Here is a 20,121-nt window from a genome sequence, read left to right as displayed (position 1 = left end):
TCACGCTAAGGTTGGCTACAAGTGACGTAGGGTAATGTACATGACAGGAAACTAAGTGAGCATTAACCTAGTATTGTGTCTTAATTGGGGGTTGCCATCCAGGTTGTGAAGAGATTAAGTGTCATTAAGGTGGCTAAGTTTCCACAATTACAGTATAATCAAAAACAAATGTATTGATTCTCCAGTATTAGGGGTGTCTTTCATAGATTCACATGCTTGAATATTCCCCGTCGTCGAAGTGGGAGTCCCACGGTAAATAAAATAGCAATAATGCTAATATATATATATATGTAATATCATAATATATAATAAAACAGATTAAATATATACTGAAAAACCTCAACAAAGGTTCCTACATAGGAATGCATTAGAGAGAAAAAAAAACTAATTTGCAACATATCAGTGCCATTATGTTAGTCCAAACTGCAGCCAATCAGGCTCAAGCACCCTCTAGAACCTTCTCCTCAGAAGCTCAAGCCCTCAGATTTTCTACCGCACGTCGTGTGAAGGGAGTCTCCCTGAGCTCTGCTCAGTTTTCTTCATATCTACTCTTCTACTCAGCGTTTTTCTCAAGATGTCAAGTAAGAAGTCTTTATTTAGACCTTGCTCTTCCTGTGGGAAACTGCGTTTATTTGAGAAGGACCCCCACCAAAAGTGTATTTACTGCTTATATCCAGAACACAAGGTGGCTGACTGTAAGTTCTGTAGAACTTTCCCTGCTAAAACCCTCAGAGACAGGGAGGGTCGTCTACTGTTATGGCTGAAGCGCCTTCAAGATAAGGACGCAGTTTTGTCAGACGCAGACAGTTTCCAGTCAGGTCCTTCTACTGTGGCTTCCAAGCGTGGCAGTGTTCAGGAGTTACCATCTCCTTTTCTAAAGAAGAAAAAGCTGGCCTTGACTGTAGCTCCAGTAAAACCTACTGCTACTATGACTGCTGTGTCTACGCCCACGAGACCTGGCTCTCAGGCGTCTTTTCCAGCCTCTATAAGTGTTGTTACACTTATGACAGCACGGTCGTCGACGGGCTCGTCGATGACCATTCCATCGACGAGATTGGCTGCTGTGGCTTCGTCGACGACTACTGTCACAACGACGTCGGCGTCGTCGTCGGCGGCGAGGTTATCGTCGACGGCTTTCACGACTACGAAAGCCTCTACCTCTTCAGTCTCGTCGACGATCCCTATTATATCGTCGACGAAGAAGCCAACGTCGACGAAGAAGTCATCGTCGACGATTCCGTCGATGTCGAAGATCCCATCGACTGCAAAGCTCCCGTCGACGGCGAAGTCTCCGTCGACGTCAAAGACTCCGTCGACGTCGAAGACACCGTCGACGTCAAAGACACCGTCGACGTCGAAGACCCCGTCGACGTCGAAGACCCCGTCGACCAGCTCGTCGACGACAGCTTCGTCGACGGCGAAGATATCATCCAAAGATTCGACGACGATCCCGTCGACGAAAACAACGTCGACGGTTGTATCACAGCATTCAACGTCGACAAATTCATCCAAGACATCACCGTCTCCGACGACTGTTTCAAAATCAGCGTCGTCAACGCAAATATCTACGTCGACGGCTGTGTCGACGACAGCGTTACCTTTACCATCAGGGACACAGCCAGAGAACGGAGCATCCACTTCAGGATCACTGTCCTTCGCCAATATGCCCTTAGTGCCCTTGGACATTTTTGTCCCTGCAGTCATTACGGAGTCTTCTGTCACCAATGTTGAGGATTCTGCTCTCCAATTGCCAACTCCTACTCTACAGCCACCTTCTCCATTATTTGTAACGGACCATGAAACGGAATCCGTTCCGGACGACACTGTTTATGGTGATGCTCAAAGTCCATCGCATTTGATAATCAAGTGTCAGGACACTAGTTCTGAAGAGGACGAGGATGAGGCTGTAGACCAACAAGAAGAACAATATGTGCAGGTTCCTATGGCGACTTTTCCAGTGTCGCTATTTTCCAACCTCCAACATATGTTGGATGATTACAATAGAAGATTTCCGCCTACCCCCCAGGGTACTCCGGGACATGTTACCTCTGAAACCACAATATCTTTTCAGCCTCAGCAAACTCCTCCTAGGCAGGCTGCTCCATCAGAAGAGCCACGTCCAGCTATCCCCACTAATTCACAACGAGATGTGGATGATGGGTCGTAGCCGGAAAGAGAGGAAGGGGAAGTTAATCAGGATACAGATGATGAACAAGATCCAGATATGGCGGAATTCGATGACTATCGAATACAGACACCCTCGCCACAACAGGGCGATTCCAGTGATTCACCTCCGGTTGACATCGCTAGCTTCCATAAATTGATGGATAAAGCGGCAGACCGCTTCAAATTACCTAGAGTGCAGCGAGAGGAAGACTGTTTCCTTTATGATTTTAAGAACCAGCCTTATAAGCAAGTCCATACCATACCAATAATCGAGTTTGTTTGGAAGGAGGGAATGAAGATCATGCAGGCTCCTAACTCCTTGCCTGCTCAAATACCTCGATTAGAAAAGAAATATAAGGCCCCAGCGGGCTCGCCTGCCTGTTTGCTCTCGCATCCTAAGCCAGACTCCGTAGTGACTCAGGCAGCGCAGCGTCGGGCGCGCAACCCAGCAGCTCCTATCACTTCCCCTCCTGATAGAGAGGGTCGACGTTTGGATGCAATTGGGGAAAAGTTTTTGTCCATGGCGTCTACTTCAGCCCGTGCCGCTAATGCTTTGGCCATTTTAGGTCGTTTCGACCGACAAATGTGGTCAGACATTTCTGCGCTGATTGCGTTAATTCCGGAAACATCCAGAGCGGAAGCGCACCAGATCCTTCAAGATGGACAAAGGGCTTTGGAGGAAATAATTGACTGTGCTGTGGACGTTGCGGGTACTGCCTTCCGTATCCTTGCCAGTGCTGCGGCGCTCCGACGCCAGGGTTGGCTGAAATCCACGTCGTTCCGTCAAGAGGTCCAGTCAAAAATACTTGACATGCCGTATGACGGAGAATCTTTGTTTGGTTCTCACATCGATGAATCGTTAGAGTCCATAAAGAAAGATACCGACACGGCAAAGTCGCTTGGGTCCTTACAGTTCAAGAAGCAGCCTTTTCGTGGGGCCCGTGGACGGGGCACCTCGTCCAATTTTTCACGAGGAGGACAATCACAGTATCGCCAGTACAATCAGAGGAACCAGCGTTACTCAAACCAGCAATCTTCTCGTCAGCAACACTCCAAGCCCTATAGAGGAAAGTCTAACTATAGAGGATCCAACAACAACAACAAACGTCAATGACTTTCAAGTTCAGCAGAATGTTGGAGGGCGAATCTCGCAGTTTTACTCCCAGTGGTCTCTGATAACATCAGACCAATGGGTTTTGGACATTGTGCGCAAGGGTCATGCCTTGGAGTTCACAGAGATTCCTCCACATTTTCCGCCTTCGGGCCCGCCACCTCCCCATCTAGAGGAACTGCAACATCAAGTTCTTCTTTTAATAACAAAGGGTGCAGTCGAAGTGGTTCCTGTATCTCAGCGAGGGAAAAGTTTCTACTCAAGGTTTTTCCTCATTCTAAAGAAGACGGGGGAGTGGCGACCCATTATGGACTTGAGAGCTCTCAATCTATTCCTCAAGCAGCAATCTTTCCGCATGTTGACGTTATCGGAAGTCTTACTGTAGGAGAGTAGGGTCTGCAATCCTATGATCACCCAGATTTTTTGTTTTTGTTTCACTGGTTTATGACTTTCTCTGGCTGTGGGCCTGCCAATCAGACCCACAGCCTGGCTGTTCTCTCTCTAAATTACAACATGTACCCTAGGTGCATTTACCAATTGGCACTGGGCCACCTTATCAGACCCTGTAACTCAGGGCATAGGTGTACCCAGGGCCTACCAGGGGCTGAAGCATGTATTATGCCACCCCTGGCTGGCCTCCTAAATTTGACACAACTGGCTGCATGACAGCTGGGGCAAAGTCGTGTAATCACCCTTTGCTGTAGATATAGTATACCTATATCTAACCCTAAAAATGGACACACAGATCCCTATCAGTCACTCCTATGGCAGGCCTTAACAATTCTGAAGGCAGAGTGCTTGGAATCGTGTGAGATGGTGCTCTGGCATGAGCTGAGCCTGTCTGCAGCTTGCGGAACCAAGTCCTAATAGCTGTTCCATGATAACGCATACCATATACTCTTAAGTGCATTATAATCCTCGCGGTTAAATGCTATCTTTGGTATTGCTTTACCAAAACATGTCGAGTAAGGTGTCATACGAATTGGAATACTAGCCCCTCGCCAATTCTGGCGACGGGGTTAGCATTCCACCCTTCTAGAGGGACACGACATGTATGTAACTGTGAACCCCGGTTAAAGTTAAACAAAGCCTCAGCTCCACAAAATGGATGCTGCCACCACAGACACGAGTCTGACCTCCTGCTGCTGGGAGTACTTCCAGCGAGGAGAGCTTGGACAAAGGGTTTCCTGTCCGGGGCGGTGCTAGCACCATCCCAGACAGGGTTTTGTGTATCCTGGGTAGGCAGGGCTTTACAGGAAGGTGACTGCTGAGTGGCACCCCGGTGCTCACTACGCATAGGCCGGTCAGAACCAGTTCCAGGGGCACACCAGCCCCTGGCCTGGGGAAAGTCCGGCATGGGAGAGGGGTGTAACCAACCCCCTCCTAGTCCCACCCATAGGCAGGACCTAGTCACCGGGTCAGCCCCTTTTCTTAGTATAAAGATAGGAGCAAGCCCCCTGTTCAAATTAGATCATCTTTGGAATCAAGACACGACTTTCTGCGAAAGGACATCAAGATTTCCTCTTCAAGATTCTCCCTTGTGGCTAAGGAGTAGTCACCCTGCATCCGCAGGCACCATCCTAAGAACACTGCGGTCGGCTGCAAGTCCTTCCTCAGGAATCCGACGACCCAGCTCGACGAGACCCGGCTTCCCTGGCACCTCTGACCTCTACTCACCTCTACAGCCAAGCTGAGAACCGTGAGTGCGACGAGACCTCGAGGGACTGACGATCGCCAAGACTGCAGGACTTCTTTGCAACAAGCCCACAGAGTATTCCACTGGTGAGTGCTTTGGGGTCCGAGAAGCCCCGACCCTGAGCAGCTCCAGCACCGAAGATCAGCCCTCCAGCATCTCCACGATCTGCGTGGGGCCCTTCTGCTTTTTGCTGCTCAACCGCGTTGTTTGGCTACTAGCCGGCTGGCTTGTGGCCTTCTTCACGACGCCCGACGACATCACTGCTGCTGGTCTGGTTGCTCCAGACTGGCCCTTGCTTCCTTCCAAAAGAGAAGCACCCCGGACCCTCCTGGTCCACTCCAGACGCCATTTTTAGTCCACCGCGTGGGCTTGAATTTGCCAAGGCTTTGTTGCCCAATCCTGGGTCCAGCGACGCCGACAGCTTCATCCATCGTGGGACAGCTCGCTCCTCCATCCTGGTCGCCGACAACACCTCCTGGTCCGTGAGATCTGCAGAGCACAGCATCACCCACTCACCTAGTCGAGGTGACTACCATCCGGTGCCCTCCTGGTGCCACCTGACTACTGGCTAGTAGTCACGAACTTGGTCTCCTCTGCTTTCAGGTGTCATCTGTCTTCAAGATCCAGGCTTGGATCACTTCGAACTCTCTTCACTGGTCGCCTGCCAGCATCTTTCTTCCAGGCTCCTGGTCCGTCTACGAGGATTCCCGACATCTTTTGAGACATATGCAGCTGCAGCCCCTGGGCTAGGTAACTTCGGCATTTCGGTGCCCCAGCATAGCCTCACTATCCAAGGGTCAGAATCCACTTTCGTTTTCCTCCTACCAGGTCGGGTTCGCCCGAGAACACTAACTCTGTGAAATCTAGCTATCATTGACTTTGTCCGCATCACGCGTGAGAGTGCACACTCTGCACCCGAATCCCCTGGGTCTCCTAGAAGTAATCTAACGATTCTATAGTCAAGTCCTAGCGATTCCAAAGCCTATTAGTACTGTACTTACCTGCTAGTAATTTCGCATTCCACTTTCAGAGTATATGGTTTTCCGTGCCCCTCGGGCATTTGTATATACTGTGCTAACTTAAGTATTTTCGTAAGAGTTTTGTTTTGTGCTTAGTACCCTGTCCTCATAAAGAGTACAGGGCTGTTGTGATTTTAATAAATACACTGTTTATTTTCATAACACTTGTGTGGTGTCCTTTCACTTGGTGTTCAAAGGGTATATGTGTGGTATAACAGCTGGCTTAACACGCCCTCTCGAGTCTTTAGCCTTAGACTGCTCGTATCCACGCTACTAGGATAGCTGGTCTATAAGGTTGACTTACAACCAATCATCAATAAGGGTTGCTGGACTGATACATAGTGTTCACTAGAATAGTGAGCACTGCATATCAGGCCACCTTCTCACATTGGTGAGCAGCGGTTGGGATTTGAGCTTGCTGTTGTTTTACCACACGTATCCTAAGAATATCTTGTTGAAAGATCACATAAGTACTTTTAGGTACATATAACTTAGCTTAGAATACTCTGAGTTCTACTGAACCAGCTGTTGCAGCTCCTCAAAACTTAGCACACCTTGGCTGCAACTCTTAGCAAGGGATCAGTAGGGAAACACATAGTGTAGGTAGGTGCATCACTTACACCACACTAGAAGCATGTCTAACCTCGGAGAGTCTACTGAGACCCCTCTGATGGTTGAGGACCCTCCACAGGCCTCTTCTAGATATGCAGCCCTTAGCTTCTAGGAGATGAGACAAGTGTGTACCTCCAGGAAGCTAAAACAGGGGTCTAACCCCACAATCCCATTTCTGATTGGTCTCTTAGAGACTTATGATGCTAGAAAGGCTGAGAAACTTCTTAGCTCTTCTCATCCAGAAGGGGACATGCCAGCCCTAGAAGGAACCAGGGGTGACCCAGATCTCATCCATCTCTCAGGTGAGGAGGATGATGATCAGGAGACATCTGGGGATGAGGCAGACAAAGGTCCAGAAATAGTTAGTCAGCTAACTAGGGACAACTTAAGCAGGCATGAGAATGGTACTAGGAGATCCCTGGGACCCCTCTCAGGCCAGCTTCACATTGGGAATGGACGAGTTAGGTCTCTATCCAGAGGCTCTGACAGATCCATTCAAACCAATGGCTCTCAGGCCTCTGCTCTGAGGAGGATGACCTCCCCTCAGAGGAGAGTTTATGAAGCCAAGGAAAGGGAAGTCAATCTGAGGATTGCCAGGGAAGAACTTGCCCTGGCCAAAGAAAGACTTGCCTTTGCTAGAGAGCAGGAATTGAGTGGGTCAAAACCCACTGGTGGCAGCATTATACCTAGCAATAGGGAAAGGAGTTTTGATACAAAACACCTGAATAAGATAGTGCCCCCCTTTAAGCAAGGGGATGACATCCACAAATGGATTACTGCTTTGGAGAGGGCCTGCACTGTGCAGGGTGTTCCCCAGAGTCAGTGGGCAGCTATCTTGTGGCTCTCCTTTGAAGGTAAAGGTAGAGATAAGCTCCTCACTACTAGAGTGGAGGATGCTAACAATTACCAAGTCTTGAAAACACACTGGTTGATGGGTTTGGCCTAACCACTGAGCAGTACAGGGTACTGTTCAGGGATACCCAGAAAACTCAGTCTCAAGATTGGTCTGACTTTGTAGATTGTGCCACTAAGGCTTTGGAGGGCTGGTTGCTGGGCAGTAAGGTTACTGATTATACAGGATTGTACAATTTGATGATGAGAGAACAAATTTTAAACAATTGTCAGAACCAGTTGTTGCATCAGCATCTTGTTGACTCAGAGCTGACCTCTCCCCAAGAATTGGGAAAGAAGGCAGACAGATGGGTCAGAACAAGAGTTAAGCAGAACCAGGGCCAGAATCAAGGTGGTCAGAAGAAAGCAGACCAGAAGGGTAAAGATTCTAAAGGGGAACAAAATGACCAGAAGTCTTCGACAGGTCCCCAACAACCCAAAGAGGGTGGGGGTCAGGCTCCCCAGAAAAAGAAGAATCAAGATGGCCAGTCCAAAAGGTGGTGCCAATACTGTAAAAGTATAACTCACTGGTTTAGTGAGTGCACCAAGAAAGGAGGTGGACAGACTCCTGCCACTGCAGCCCCTAAGGCACCTGTGCCCCCTAGTACAGTCAGCAGTGGTAGTGCACCTCCCAAGGGTTTAGTTGGGTTAACCTTGGGTTCTGAGGGGTATGACAACTTAGTTGGCACACTCACTCAGGCTGTCCTTGTCTGTACAGGGGATGCAGATATATCCCCTGATGTCAGTCCCAATACTTTGGGCAAATACAGACAGACACCTTTAATAAATGGAAGAATGGCTCAGGCCTATAGGGACACTTGTGCCAGTGTCACAATGGTGACACCTAACTTTGTGGACCCTGGACAGATCATGCCAGGTACAGATTTCCTGGTGACCAATGCAAGCAATGTCACTACCAGTCATAGTATGGCAATTGTTGCTTTCTCCTGGGGAGGGGTAAATGGCCAGAAAAAGGTTGTTGTTAGTGCAGACCTCCCAGTGGATTGTTTGTTGGGCAATGATTTGGAGTCATCACAATGGTCAGAAGTGGAGCAGAGGACTCACATGGAAATGTTAGGCTTGCCAGCACATGTGCTTGCTGTGACTAGGTCACAGGCCAGAAAATGCCCCACTGAACAGGTGCTGGATCCTGGAACAATGGACCAGAGACCTCCCAAGAAGAAGAGCAGTAGGGTTAAGGCATTGCCTTCCCCCTTGCCCCAGGTTGAGGATCAAGTCTCAGAGGAGGCTGACCTAAGAGAATTGAGGGAAACTGAGCCTAAAGAATTTGAACTTGATCAAGTTGAATTTCTGGGCTCAGGGGGACCCTCAAGAGAATACCTGGGGAAGGAACAGTTAGACTGCCCTTCCCTTGAACCCCTCAGACAGCAGGCTGCTGCTGAGGCTGCTGGGAACGCCACAGGTACCCACAAGGTATACTGGGATGATGGACTCCTGTACACTGAGGCAAGAGACCCCAAGCCTGGCATGACCAGGATGCTGGTTGTACCCTTGACTCAGAGAGGTTTCCTTCTCACCTTGGCCCATGAGATTCCCTTAGCAGGTCACTTAGGCCAGACAAAGACTTGGGACAGGCTGTTCTCACACTTTCACTGGCCCCACATGAATGAGGATACCAAGGAGTTTTGTCGCTCCTGTGTCACTTGCCAAGCCAGTGGTAAGTCAGGTGGCACAACAAAGGCCCCCCTTATACCAATGCCTGTGGTGGGGGTGCCCTTTGAAAGAGTGGGGATTGACATTGTTGGTCCAATGGAACCCCAGACAGCATCAGGGCACAAGTTTATACTGGTGGTAGTGGATCATGCCACCAGGTATCCTGAAGCTATTCCACTTAGGACCACTACAGCACCTGTAGTGGCAAGGGCCCTAGTTGGAGTGTTCTCCAGAGTGGGCTTCCCTAAAGAGGTTGTCTCTGACAGAGGTGCACACTTCATGTCAAGCTACTTAACTGCTATGTGGAAGGAATGTGGTGTCAACTACAAGTTCACCACACCCTATCATCCACAATGCAATGGGCTTGTTGAAAGGTTCAACAGGACCCTAAAAGGGATGATTCATGGACTACCTGAATAGCTCAGGCGTAGATGGGATGTCCTGATACCCTGCCTTCTGTTTGCTTACAGAGAGGTCCACAAAAGGGGGTTGGCTACAGCCCTTTTGAACTTTTGTATGGGCATCCTGTGAGAGGCCCCCTGTGTTTGGTGAAGGAAGGATGGGAGAGACCTCTCAAAAAGCCTGCAACCAACATAGTGGACTATGTACTTGGTCTCCGCTCCAGGATGGCTGAGTATATGGAGAAGGCATCTGAAAACCTTAAGGCCAGTCAAGAACTTCAAAAAGCTTGGCATGACCAAAAGGCTGTCCTGACTGTTTACAAGCCTGGACAGAAGGTGTGGGTGTTGGAGCCAGTGGCCCCAGCAGCACTCAAAGACAAATGGTCTGGGCCCCACACAATTCTTGAGCAAAAGGGAGAGGTCACCTACCTGGTGGACCTTGGAACTCCCAGGAGCCCCCACAGGGTACTCCATGTCAACAGGCTCAAAGCATATGTCGACAGGAAGGACATGAGCTTGCTCATGGCCATTGATGAGGGACAGGAGGAAGAGAGTGACCCTCTCCCAGACCTGCTCACTCAGAATCCTGATGATGGGTCAGTAGATGGTGTTGTCTTTTGTGGCAGCCTCTCTGAACATCAACAGAAAGACTGTAAACAGGTTCTTCAGTCTTTCAGACATATGTTCTCTCTGACACCCAGTCAGACCAATTGGTGTACCCATGAGGTTGACACTGGTGACAGCTTGCCAGTTAGAGTAAAATCTAGAGGCAGCCGGATCATGTTAGAGACTGCATCAAGACTGAAGTGCAGAAAATGTTGGAGTTGGGAGTCATTGAAACCTCAGATAGCCCTTGGGCTAGTCCAGTAGTTCTAGTGCCAAAACCTCACACCCAGGGTGGTAAGAGAGAGATGAGGTTCTGCGTAGACTACAGGGGTCTCAATGCAGTCACTAAGACTGATGCCCACCCAATACCAAGGGCAGATGAGCTTATAGATAGATTGGCTTCTGCCAACTACTTAAGCACATTTGACCTGACAGCTGGGTATTGGCAAATCAGGATGCCAAGCCCAAGACGGCATTTTCAACCCCTGGTGGGCATTATCAATTTGTGGTAATGCCCTTTGGTCTGAAAAATGCACCTGCCACCTTCCAAAGGTTGGTGAATCATGTCCTCACTGGGCTGGATGACTTCTGTGCAGCATATCTTGATGATATTGCTGTCTTTAGCTCCACCTGGGAGGATCACCTGGTCCACCTAAGGAAAGTGTTAGAGGCTCTGCAAGCAGCAGGCCTCACTATCAAGGCCACCAAGTGCCAGATAGGGCAGACACAGGTTGTATACCTGGGCCACCTTGTAGGTGGAGGCCAGGTTCAGCCACTGGAGAGCAAAATACAGTCAATCAGGGACTGGGCTCCTCCAACCACCCAGACTCAGGTTCGAGCTTTCTTGGGCCTGACTGGTTACTACAGAAAGTTTGTCAGGAACTATGGATCAATTGTGACTCCATTAAATGAACTGACAAGTAAGAAAATGCCAAAAAAGGTTCAGTGGACAGCAGGCTGTCAAAAAGCATTCGATGACCTAAAGCAGGCCATGTGCACAGCACCTATCCTTAAGAGTCCAGACTACTCTAAACCATTCATTGTCCAAACAGATGCTTCTGAGTTGGGTGTGGGAGCTGTTCTATCTCAACTGAATTTTGATGTTCAAGACCAGCCCATTGCTTTTATAAGCAGAAGGCTGACCCCCAGAGAGAAGAATTGGTCAGCTATTGAGAGGGAGGCCTTTGCTGTGGTTTGGGCCCTGAAGAAGCTGAGGCCATACTTGTTTGGCACTCACTTCAAGATTCAGACCGACCATAAGCCCCTCTTGTGGCTAAATCAGATGAAGGGTGAAAACCCCAAACTGCTTAGGTGGTCCATTTCCCTACAGGGGATGGACTTTACAGTGGAACATAGACCTGGTACTGATCATGGCAATGCCGATGGGCTCTCCAGATATTTCCACTTAGAACAAGAAGACTCACCTGGTCAAGGTTAGCTTATTGTCCCAAAGTTTGGGGGGGGGGGGTCATGTAGGAGAGTAGGGTCTGCAATCCTATGATCACCCAGATTTTTTGCTTTTGTTTCACTGGTTTACGACTTTCTCTGGCTGTGGGCCTGCCAATCAGACCCACAGCCTGGCTGTTCTCTCTCTAAATTACAACATGTACCCTAGGTGCATTTACCAATTGGTACTGGGCCACCTTATCAGACCCTGTAACTCAGGGCATAGGTGTACCCAGGGCCTACCAGGGGCTGAAGCATGTATTATGCCACCCCTGGCTGGCCTCCTAAATTTGACACAACTGGCTGCATGACAGCTGGGGCAAAGTCGTGTAATCACCCTTTGCTGTAGATATAGTATACCTATATCTAATCCTAAAAATGGACACACAGATCCCTATCAGTCACTCCTATGGCAGGCCTTAACAATCCTGAAGGCAGAGTGCTTGGAATCGTGTGAGATGGTGCTCTGGCATGAGCTGAGCCTGTCTGCAGCTTGCGGAACCAAGTCCTAATAGCTGTTCCATGATAACACATACCATATACTCTTAAGTGCATTATAATCCTCGCGGTTAAATGCTATCTTTGGTATTGCTTTACCAAAACATGTCGAGTAAGGTGTCATACGAATTGGAATACTAACCCCTCGCCAATTCTGGCAACGGGGTTAGCATTCCACCCTTCTAGAGGGACACGACATGTATGTAACTGTGAACCCCGGTTAAAGTTAAACGAAGCCTCAGCTCCACAAAATGGATGCTGCCACCACAGACACGAGTCTGACCTCCTGCTGCTGGGAGTCCTTCCAGCGAGGAGAGCTTGGACAAAGGGTTTCCTGTCCGGGGCGGTGCTAGCACCATCCCAGACAGGGTTTTGTGTATACTGGGTAGGCAGGGCTTTACAGGAAGGTGACTGCTGAGTGGCACCTCGGTGCTCACTACGCATAGGCAGGTCAGAACCAGTTCCAGGGGCACACCAGCCCCTGGCCTGGGGAAAGTCCGGCATGGGAGAGGGGTGTAACCACCCCCCTCCTAGTCCCACCCATAGGCAGGACCTAGTCACCGGGTCAGCCCCTTTTCTTAGTATAAAGATAGGGGCGGGCCCCCTGTTCAAATTAGATCATCTTTGGAATCAAGACACAACTTTCTGCGAAAGGACATCAAGATTTCTTCTTCAAGATTCTCCCTTGTGGCTAAGGAGTAGTCACCCTGCATCCGCAGGCACCATCCTAAGAACACTGCGGTCTGCTGCAAGTCCTTCCTCAGGAATCCGACGACCCAGCTCGACGAGACCCGGCTTCCCTGGCACCTCTGACCTCTACTCACCTCTACAGCCAAGCTGAGAACCGTGAGTGCGACGAGACCTCGAGGGACCGACGATCGCCAAGACTGCACGACTTCTTTGCAACAAGCCCACCGAGTATTCCACTGGTGAGTGCTTTGGGGTCCGAGAAGCCCCGACCCTGAGCAGCTCCAGCACCGAAGATCAGCCCTCCAGCATCTCCACGATCTGCGTGGGGCCCTTCTGCTTTTTGCTGCTCACCGCGTTGTTTGACTACTAGCCAGCTGGCTTGTGGCCTTCTTCACGACGCCCGACGACATCACTGCTGCTGGTCTGGTTGCTCCAGACTGGCCCTTGCTTCCTTCCAAAAGAGAAGCACCCCGGACCCTCCTGGTCCACTCCAGAGGCCATTTTTAGTCCACCACGTGGGCTTGAATTTGCCAAGGCTTTGTTGCCCAATCCTGGGTCCAGCGACGCCGACAGCTTCATCCATCGTGGGACAGCTCGCTCCTCCATCCTGGTCGCCAACAACGCCTCCTGGTCCGTGAGATCTGCAGAGCACAGCGTCACCCACTCACCTAGTCGAGGTGACTACCATCCGGTGCCCTCCTGGTGCCACCTGACTACTGGCTAGTAGTCACGAACTTGGTCCCCTCTGCTTTCAGGTGTCATCTGTCTTCAAGATCCAGGCTTGGATCACTTCGAACTCTCTTCACTGGTCGCCTGCCAGCATCTTTCTTCCAGGCTCCTGGTCCGTCTACGAGGATTCCCGACGTCTTTAGAGACATATGCAGCTGCAGCCCCTGGGCTAGGTAACTTCGGCATTTTGGTGCCCCAGCATAGCCTCACTATCCAAGGATCAGAATCCACTTTCGTTTTCCTCCTACCAGGTCGGGTTCGCCCGAGAACACTAACTCTGTGAAATCTAGCTATCATAGACTTTGTCCCGCATCACGTGTGAGAGTGCACACTCTGCACCCGAGTCCCCTGGGTCTCCTAGAAGTAATCTAACGATTCTATAGTCAAGTCTTAGCGATTCCAAAGCCTATTAGTACTGTACTTACCTGCTAGTAATTTCGCATTCCACTTTCAGAGTATATGGTTTTCCGTGCCCCTCGGGCATTTGTATATACTGTGCTAACTTAAGTATTTTCGTAAGAGTTTTGTTTTGTGCTTAGTACCCTGTCCTCATAAAGAGTACAGGGCTGTTGTGATTTTAATAAATACACTGTTTATTTTCATAACACTTGTGTGGTGTCCTTTCACTTGGTGTTCAAAGGGTATATGTGTGGTATAACAGCTGGCTTAACACGCCCCCTCGAGTCTTTAGCCTTAGACTGCTCGTATCCACGCTACTAGGATAGCTGGTCTATAAGGTTGACTTACAACCAATCATCAATAAGGGTTGCTGGACTGATACATAGTGTTCACTAGAATAGTGAGCACTGCATATCAGGCCACCTTCTCACACTTACGACTTCTCTGCAGCGGAGATTTCTTAACGACAATAGACCTGCAAGACGCCTATTTTCATGTGCCAATTATCCATCAACATCGGCAATACTTGAGGTTCAAGGTGGGTCACGTTCACTATCAGTTCAGAGTCCTACCTTTTGGCCTCCGATCAGCTCCTCGTGTTTTCACGAAGGCTCTGGCTCCGGTCAAGGCTCATCTGCGTCTTCAGGGAGTTCAGATATTTCCTTACCTGGACGATTGTCTTCTAAAATCCCAATCTTCGCTACAGTTGGCTCACGACACACGTTTGTGCCAAAACCTGTTCAAGTCTCTAGGGTTGACCATTAATGTGGAGAAGTCACACTTCACACCTCTGCGGAAAAGGAACTTCCTCGGAGCGATCCTAGACACAGACGTGTCAAAAGCCTTCGTCTCCATCGAACGGCGCCAGAAGATAGTTCATCTGGTCTCAATCATCAGGTCAAAGCAGTCAGTTTCTGTGCGAATGTTAAAATCGTTTCTGGGGATGGCATCATCTTGTATCGCATTGATCCCAAATTGCAGGTTACGTACCCGTCCTGTACAGGAGGAATTGGACCTGCAATGGCGGCAAGTGTCGGGGTCGTTCAACGATCAGGTGACAGTCACACCCTGCATGAAGACCAGTCTTCTCTGGTGGGAACAACAAGCCAATCTAGACGAAGGGATTTCTTTCCTTGCCCAGCCTCCGGATCTGACATTGACCACGGATGCGTCCATGGAAGGTTGGGGTGCTCATCTCCTGGACCTTTCCATCAAGGGAAAATGGACGGCGATTCAGCAAACCTGGCATATCAATCGACTGGAGTTGATGGCAATCTTCCTAGCGCTCAAAGCATTCTTGCACATGGTGCAGGGGGAGTCGGTGCTGGTTCAAACAGACAACACCACCAGCATGCACTACATGAACAAACAGGGCGGCACAAGATCTCAGCCACTGTCTCGTCTAGCTCAAAGAATTTGGGAATGGGCACTTCGTCACAACATTTCTTTGACGGCAGTCCATCTGTCGGGGGCATCCAACATACTGGCAGATTCCCTGAGCAGGTCCGCGTCATCCACTCACGAATGGGAGTTGCATCAACCAACTCTAGACCTGGTGTTCCGCCGATGGGGTCATCCCAGGATAGACCTCTTTGCAACCCCAGTGAATCGGAAGTGCCAGACTTTCGCAAGTTGGCATCCTCATCCAGAATCCAGCGGAAATGCCCTACTCATGGATTGGAGCGGACTGTTTGCTTATGCGTTTCCACCGATCCCGTTGGTGCCAAGAACGTTGTGGAAGATGCGCAGGCAACCCTGCCGCTTGATTCTGATCGCCCCACGTTGGCCCAGGCAGGCTTGGTTTTCGGAACTCCTTCTACTGTCACAATGCACGCCCATTCATCTGCATCCACGTTCGGACCTCCTGACGATGGACGACGGTCAAATTTGCCATCCAGACCCATCGACGCTTCAATTGTCGGCATGGAACCTGAGTACGTTGAATTTGCCTCCTTAAGTATGCCCCAAGAATGTAGAGACATTCTAGCGTCTGCTAGAGCTCCATCAACCATCAAAACATATAAGCTAAAGTGGAAGCGTTCTTTCATTGGTGCGCTGCATCCAATGTTCATCCAATTGACTCCACTCCGGAGCAACTTTTGCCTTTCTTTCTGAGCCTCGCTCAGTCTGGTCTCTCTCATTCCACCTTGAGAGTTTTTCTGGCAGCTATTTCACGCTACCGCCATGATGGCTCAACGTCTCTCTGTTCCTCCAGAATCATCCGACAGTTCTTTAAAGGTCTTTTCAGGAAGTTTCCTCCGTTAAGGCGCCCTCCTCCGGCATGGCACCTCAACGTGGTATTGTCACAACTTATGAACCCTCCATTTGAGCCGATTCACCGAGCACACATTAAGTATCTTACCTGGAAGGTTGCTTTACTTTTGGCTTTAACATTGTCTCGTCGTGTAAGTGACCTTCACGCTTTCACGATCAAGCCTCCATATTTACAGTTTAAGCCCGATGGAGTGTCACTTCGTACCAATCCTACGTTCCTGCCGAAAGTACCTACTGACTTCCATTTGAAGGAACCTGTCTTCTTAAAAACTTTTTTCCCGGATCCTAAATCTCCGGCGGAACGACTACATTCTTTAGACATCAAGCGTTGTCTAAAATTCTACATTTCAAGGACCACCCCTTTCCGTAAATCCGATCAGCTATTTATAGCATATGGACAGCTGCGGAAGGGGCATTCAGTGACTAAACAAACAGTTGCAAGATGGCTCTCTTCAGCCATATCTTTTTGTCACCAGCAGGCTGGCAGGCCTTTACAGCGTCCAGTAAAGGCACATTCAACGAGAGCGATGGCGTCATCTACCGCGTTGTTTGCGGGGGTGCCTCTACACCAGATTTGTCAGGCAGCGACATGGTCCAGCAGGCACACCTTTACCAGACATTATTGTTTGGAAGCTATCAACGAAGCGGATACCGCAGTGGGGCAAGCAGTGCTTCGTAATCTTTTCAAATAAGGTGAGCCTCTGATCCCTCCTCCATTTCTTTGAGATTGCCAATGCTTTTAAGCTATATGTTGTTCTTTTCAAGTGTTAAGAATATATTGCAATCTCAGCTTCTGAGGAGGTTACTGTTATCTATTCTATTCAAGCATATGAATCTATGAAAGACACCCCTAATACTGGAGAAGAACAATTGTTACTTACCTGTAAACAGGTGGTTCTCCAGTATTGGTGTCTTTCATAGATTCACATGCGACCCTCCCTCCTCCCCTCAGAGGCTCTTTTCTCCTCATACGCTTTTATTACTTGTGCTACGAAAATCTGAGGGCTTGAGCTTCTGAGGAGAAGGTTCTAGAGGTTGCTTGAGCCTGATTGGCTGCAGTTTGGACTAACATAATGACACTGATATGTTGCAAATGATTTTTTTTTCTCTCTAATGCATTCCTATGTAGGAACCTTTGTTGAGGTTTTTCAGTATATATTTCATCTGTTTTATTATATATTATGATATTACATATATAGATATATTAGCATTATTGCTATTTTATTTACCGTGGGACTTCCACTTCGACGACAGGGAATATTCAAGCATGTGAATCTATGAAAGACACCAATACTGGAGAACCACCTGTTTACAGGTAAGTAACAATTGTTCATATTGTCCATTGCATGTAAAGATGTTTACTGTACTGAATCAATACCTTACCATGATTTAAAAGAAAGAGAAGATACAAAGAGATATATTTTATAAAAGGTACTGGTATTTTTCTAAACTGGTGTGGCGTCTTTTATTTTTAGTGGTAAGTCGCTGAGTTATTGTGAGTGGGGTTGTAAGCACTACACAATTGCCTTGGAGTATTGCTGGGACTGCTCTGTGCCAAACTACCCTATGTAGTCCAGGTTACCCAGGTCTAACAGTTTGGAAAAGCACATGGATTGCTAGATAACAACAACTATCAAAAGAATATTAATAGCATTTACAAGAAATATGAACCATGAATGTTGCTTAATGATATCTGATGAGCATTATGCTGAATCTTGCAATGAAAAGAACAAAACTGTATTAGCTCATTATTTCTTATTCTCCCATCCACTGGTCTTCAAAGATTCTCCCCTGCAACACCTTCTGTTGTAATGTGGATAACATCGTACTAGGGGCTTAGAAAACATTTTGGTATCTCACCCAATTGAATATTTGCTCTTCCCACTGCTTGCTCCTGGCCTTGCTGGTTTCAAATTATAGATAACAGGTCCTAACTTGCAAAAATTATTATTTTGTTATTCCACTATTCCCCTGACCGCCTGGTTGGACATTTTACTTTAATGTGGTTAAGAGCACAAATTAATTTATCAATTTGATTGCCCAATCGCCCAGAAATTTGTATATACCTTAACCTACCCAGGTACTTCAGATATTTGATAGATATCTCATATTCCTGCAGGACAATAAGCCTATGGCCCCCAGTGTAGAACACAATTACAGAACTTCACATCTTTCAGTAGAAATATGAAGCTATAAAACCTACGGGTGATTTATGCGCTCTACAAATACCAAAAATATAAATGATCTAGGTTGTAAATCTTCTACTTCTATTTCCAGTCACTGTAGGACAGTTGGAAATGTGTCTTTCTGAGAGAGGCCAGAGGCTAGAGCAGTTGTGTTGTTAATAAGTGTGGCTAAGGTGTTTCACGAAGAGGAGGCATGAATTCCTGAATGCATTAGAATGTGTGTGAACATTTACAGGAGAAGCCCTTGACACTGGAGCTAGTTTACAAGTTTATGTATTTCTTTTACAGTGTATGTCGCAGAGGTATCTTCAACTGCACCAATTACCCCTGCCCTGCTGTTTGTACAGTATATGGTGATCGACACTACTACACTTTTGATGGTCTGGAATATGATTACGCGAGTGAGTGCCAAGTATATTTAGTGAAGGTAGGAATAATATTCATTCAGTACTGATTTGGGTTATATGTGACCTAAAGAGATATGTTAAAGATGCTAAATGTCTTCTTCTAATGCACAACTCTGTGTAACATTCACAGTATAGTGATAAAATATGCTTTTCTTGCTAGAAACATAAACTCTATGGGCCCGATTGAACAAGTATAAGGCAATTTTGAGCTATTGCTGGGACAAAATTGCCCTACAGCAGACCAGTCCACGTAATGAAGCCAAAGGTATTTTGGAACATGTATATATCTGCCATAGACCTTCTTGTGCTCTGTGTTGTCAGAATCATCCTCAGTTTGACAAAGTTCAATTCAAGTAGCGGATGTCCAGCTCCTGGCTGCCTGGCCTGAACAAGAAGAATATCTGTCAGGCTGAACTTTGTTCAGCCTGACAGGCACTCTTCTTCTTGTCGGGAAATAGTTGGGCGGCCTGGCCCCTCCACAAGTGTGGACTGGCCGCAGCTGGATACAGGGACGTCTTGAGGTTTTGGGGGCCCCTGTTCAGAACAGATTTGAATTTATTATCCATTTTCAGCTCTTTGATGCCCTCTTTGGCCTGGTCACTAACAGTGCACTGGCATACTTGTCCAAATTCTTGTGTTTACATCTAACATTCAGGGACAATGATGTGTGTTTCAATATTGTAACACAGCAGCAACTCATTAACATTGTTGCAAAAAATCTCTGTGACACCTTCCCATTTCTTATATGTGATGGCCTGTTTGATCTAAAATAAACTTTTTTATGGATGTTACATGAAACATAAACAAATTTTCAGCAAATATCTAAATAGTTTTCACTCATCACCCACATTGAAAATAAATGAACAGAACAGAACAGAAAATGTAATTTAGGACAATGTTTTTGAGGATTATGCAAAGACATTTGGGCAAGATTTTCTGCAGAACAGAACAGACTCTGGGCCAGAGTACACTTTGCCCATGTCTTAAAACGTCTCTGGCTGGATACATGTTTGATAACTCCATGTCAGTAATACAAGTGTGCAGAACCAATATCGATGCAAGACAATCATTAAAGCCAAAGCCAGGATTTATATCACATTTTACTACCATCTTTCAGAAGTGTTTTCCTAAACTGTCTTTTGGTTTAGTAGTCAAAATGCATATCACTTCTTTTTGTATAACCAAGGCGTGTTTCATGTTTTGCGACCAGTGCGAAGGTTACAATGACGTTGCACTTTAGCCTACTGCTCAGGTGATATGATGTTGTATCTCATATGTCATCAGTCACATCAAAGTGGCTGAAGTGGGTGCCATTA

At 47.8% G+C, this 20,121-nt stretch overlaps 1 protein-coding gene across 1 annotated transcript in view; it reads left to right on the top strand.

Moving 5' to 3' along the window:
* OTOGL (otogelin like) overlaps positions 1-20,121 on the top strand; it is a 1,110,282-nt gene that overhangs the window by 446,947 nt on the left and 643,214 nt on the right. Inside the window, exon 23 of the mRNA XM_086931129.1 lies at positions 18,687-18,825. Within this exon, the coding sequence (XP_086787255.1) occupies positions 18,687-18,825 (139 nt within the window). The remainder of the gene's footprint in view (positions 1-18,686; positions 18,826-20,121) is intronic.

This window comes from Lissotriton vulgaris, chromosome 1_1 (assembly GCF_964263255.1).
Source record: "Lissotriton vulgaris chromosome 1_1, aLisVul1.2, whole genome shotgun sequence".
In the NCBI taxonomy this organism is placed as follows: Eukaryota; Metazoa; Chordata; class Amphibia; order Caudata; family Salamandridae; genus Lissotriton; species Lissotriton vulgaris.
The sequence above is the reverse complement of the archived record's forward strand: the minus strand, read 5'-3'. Positions and strand labels throughout refer to the sequence as shown.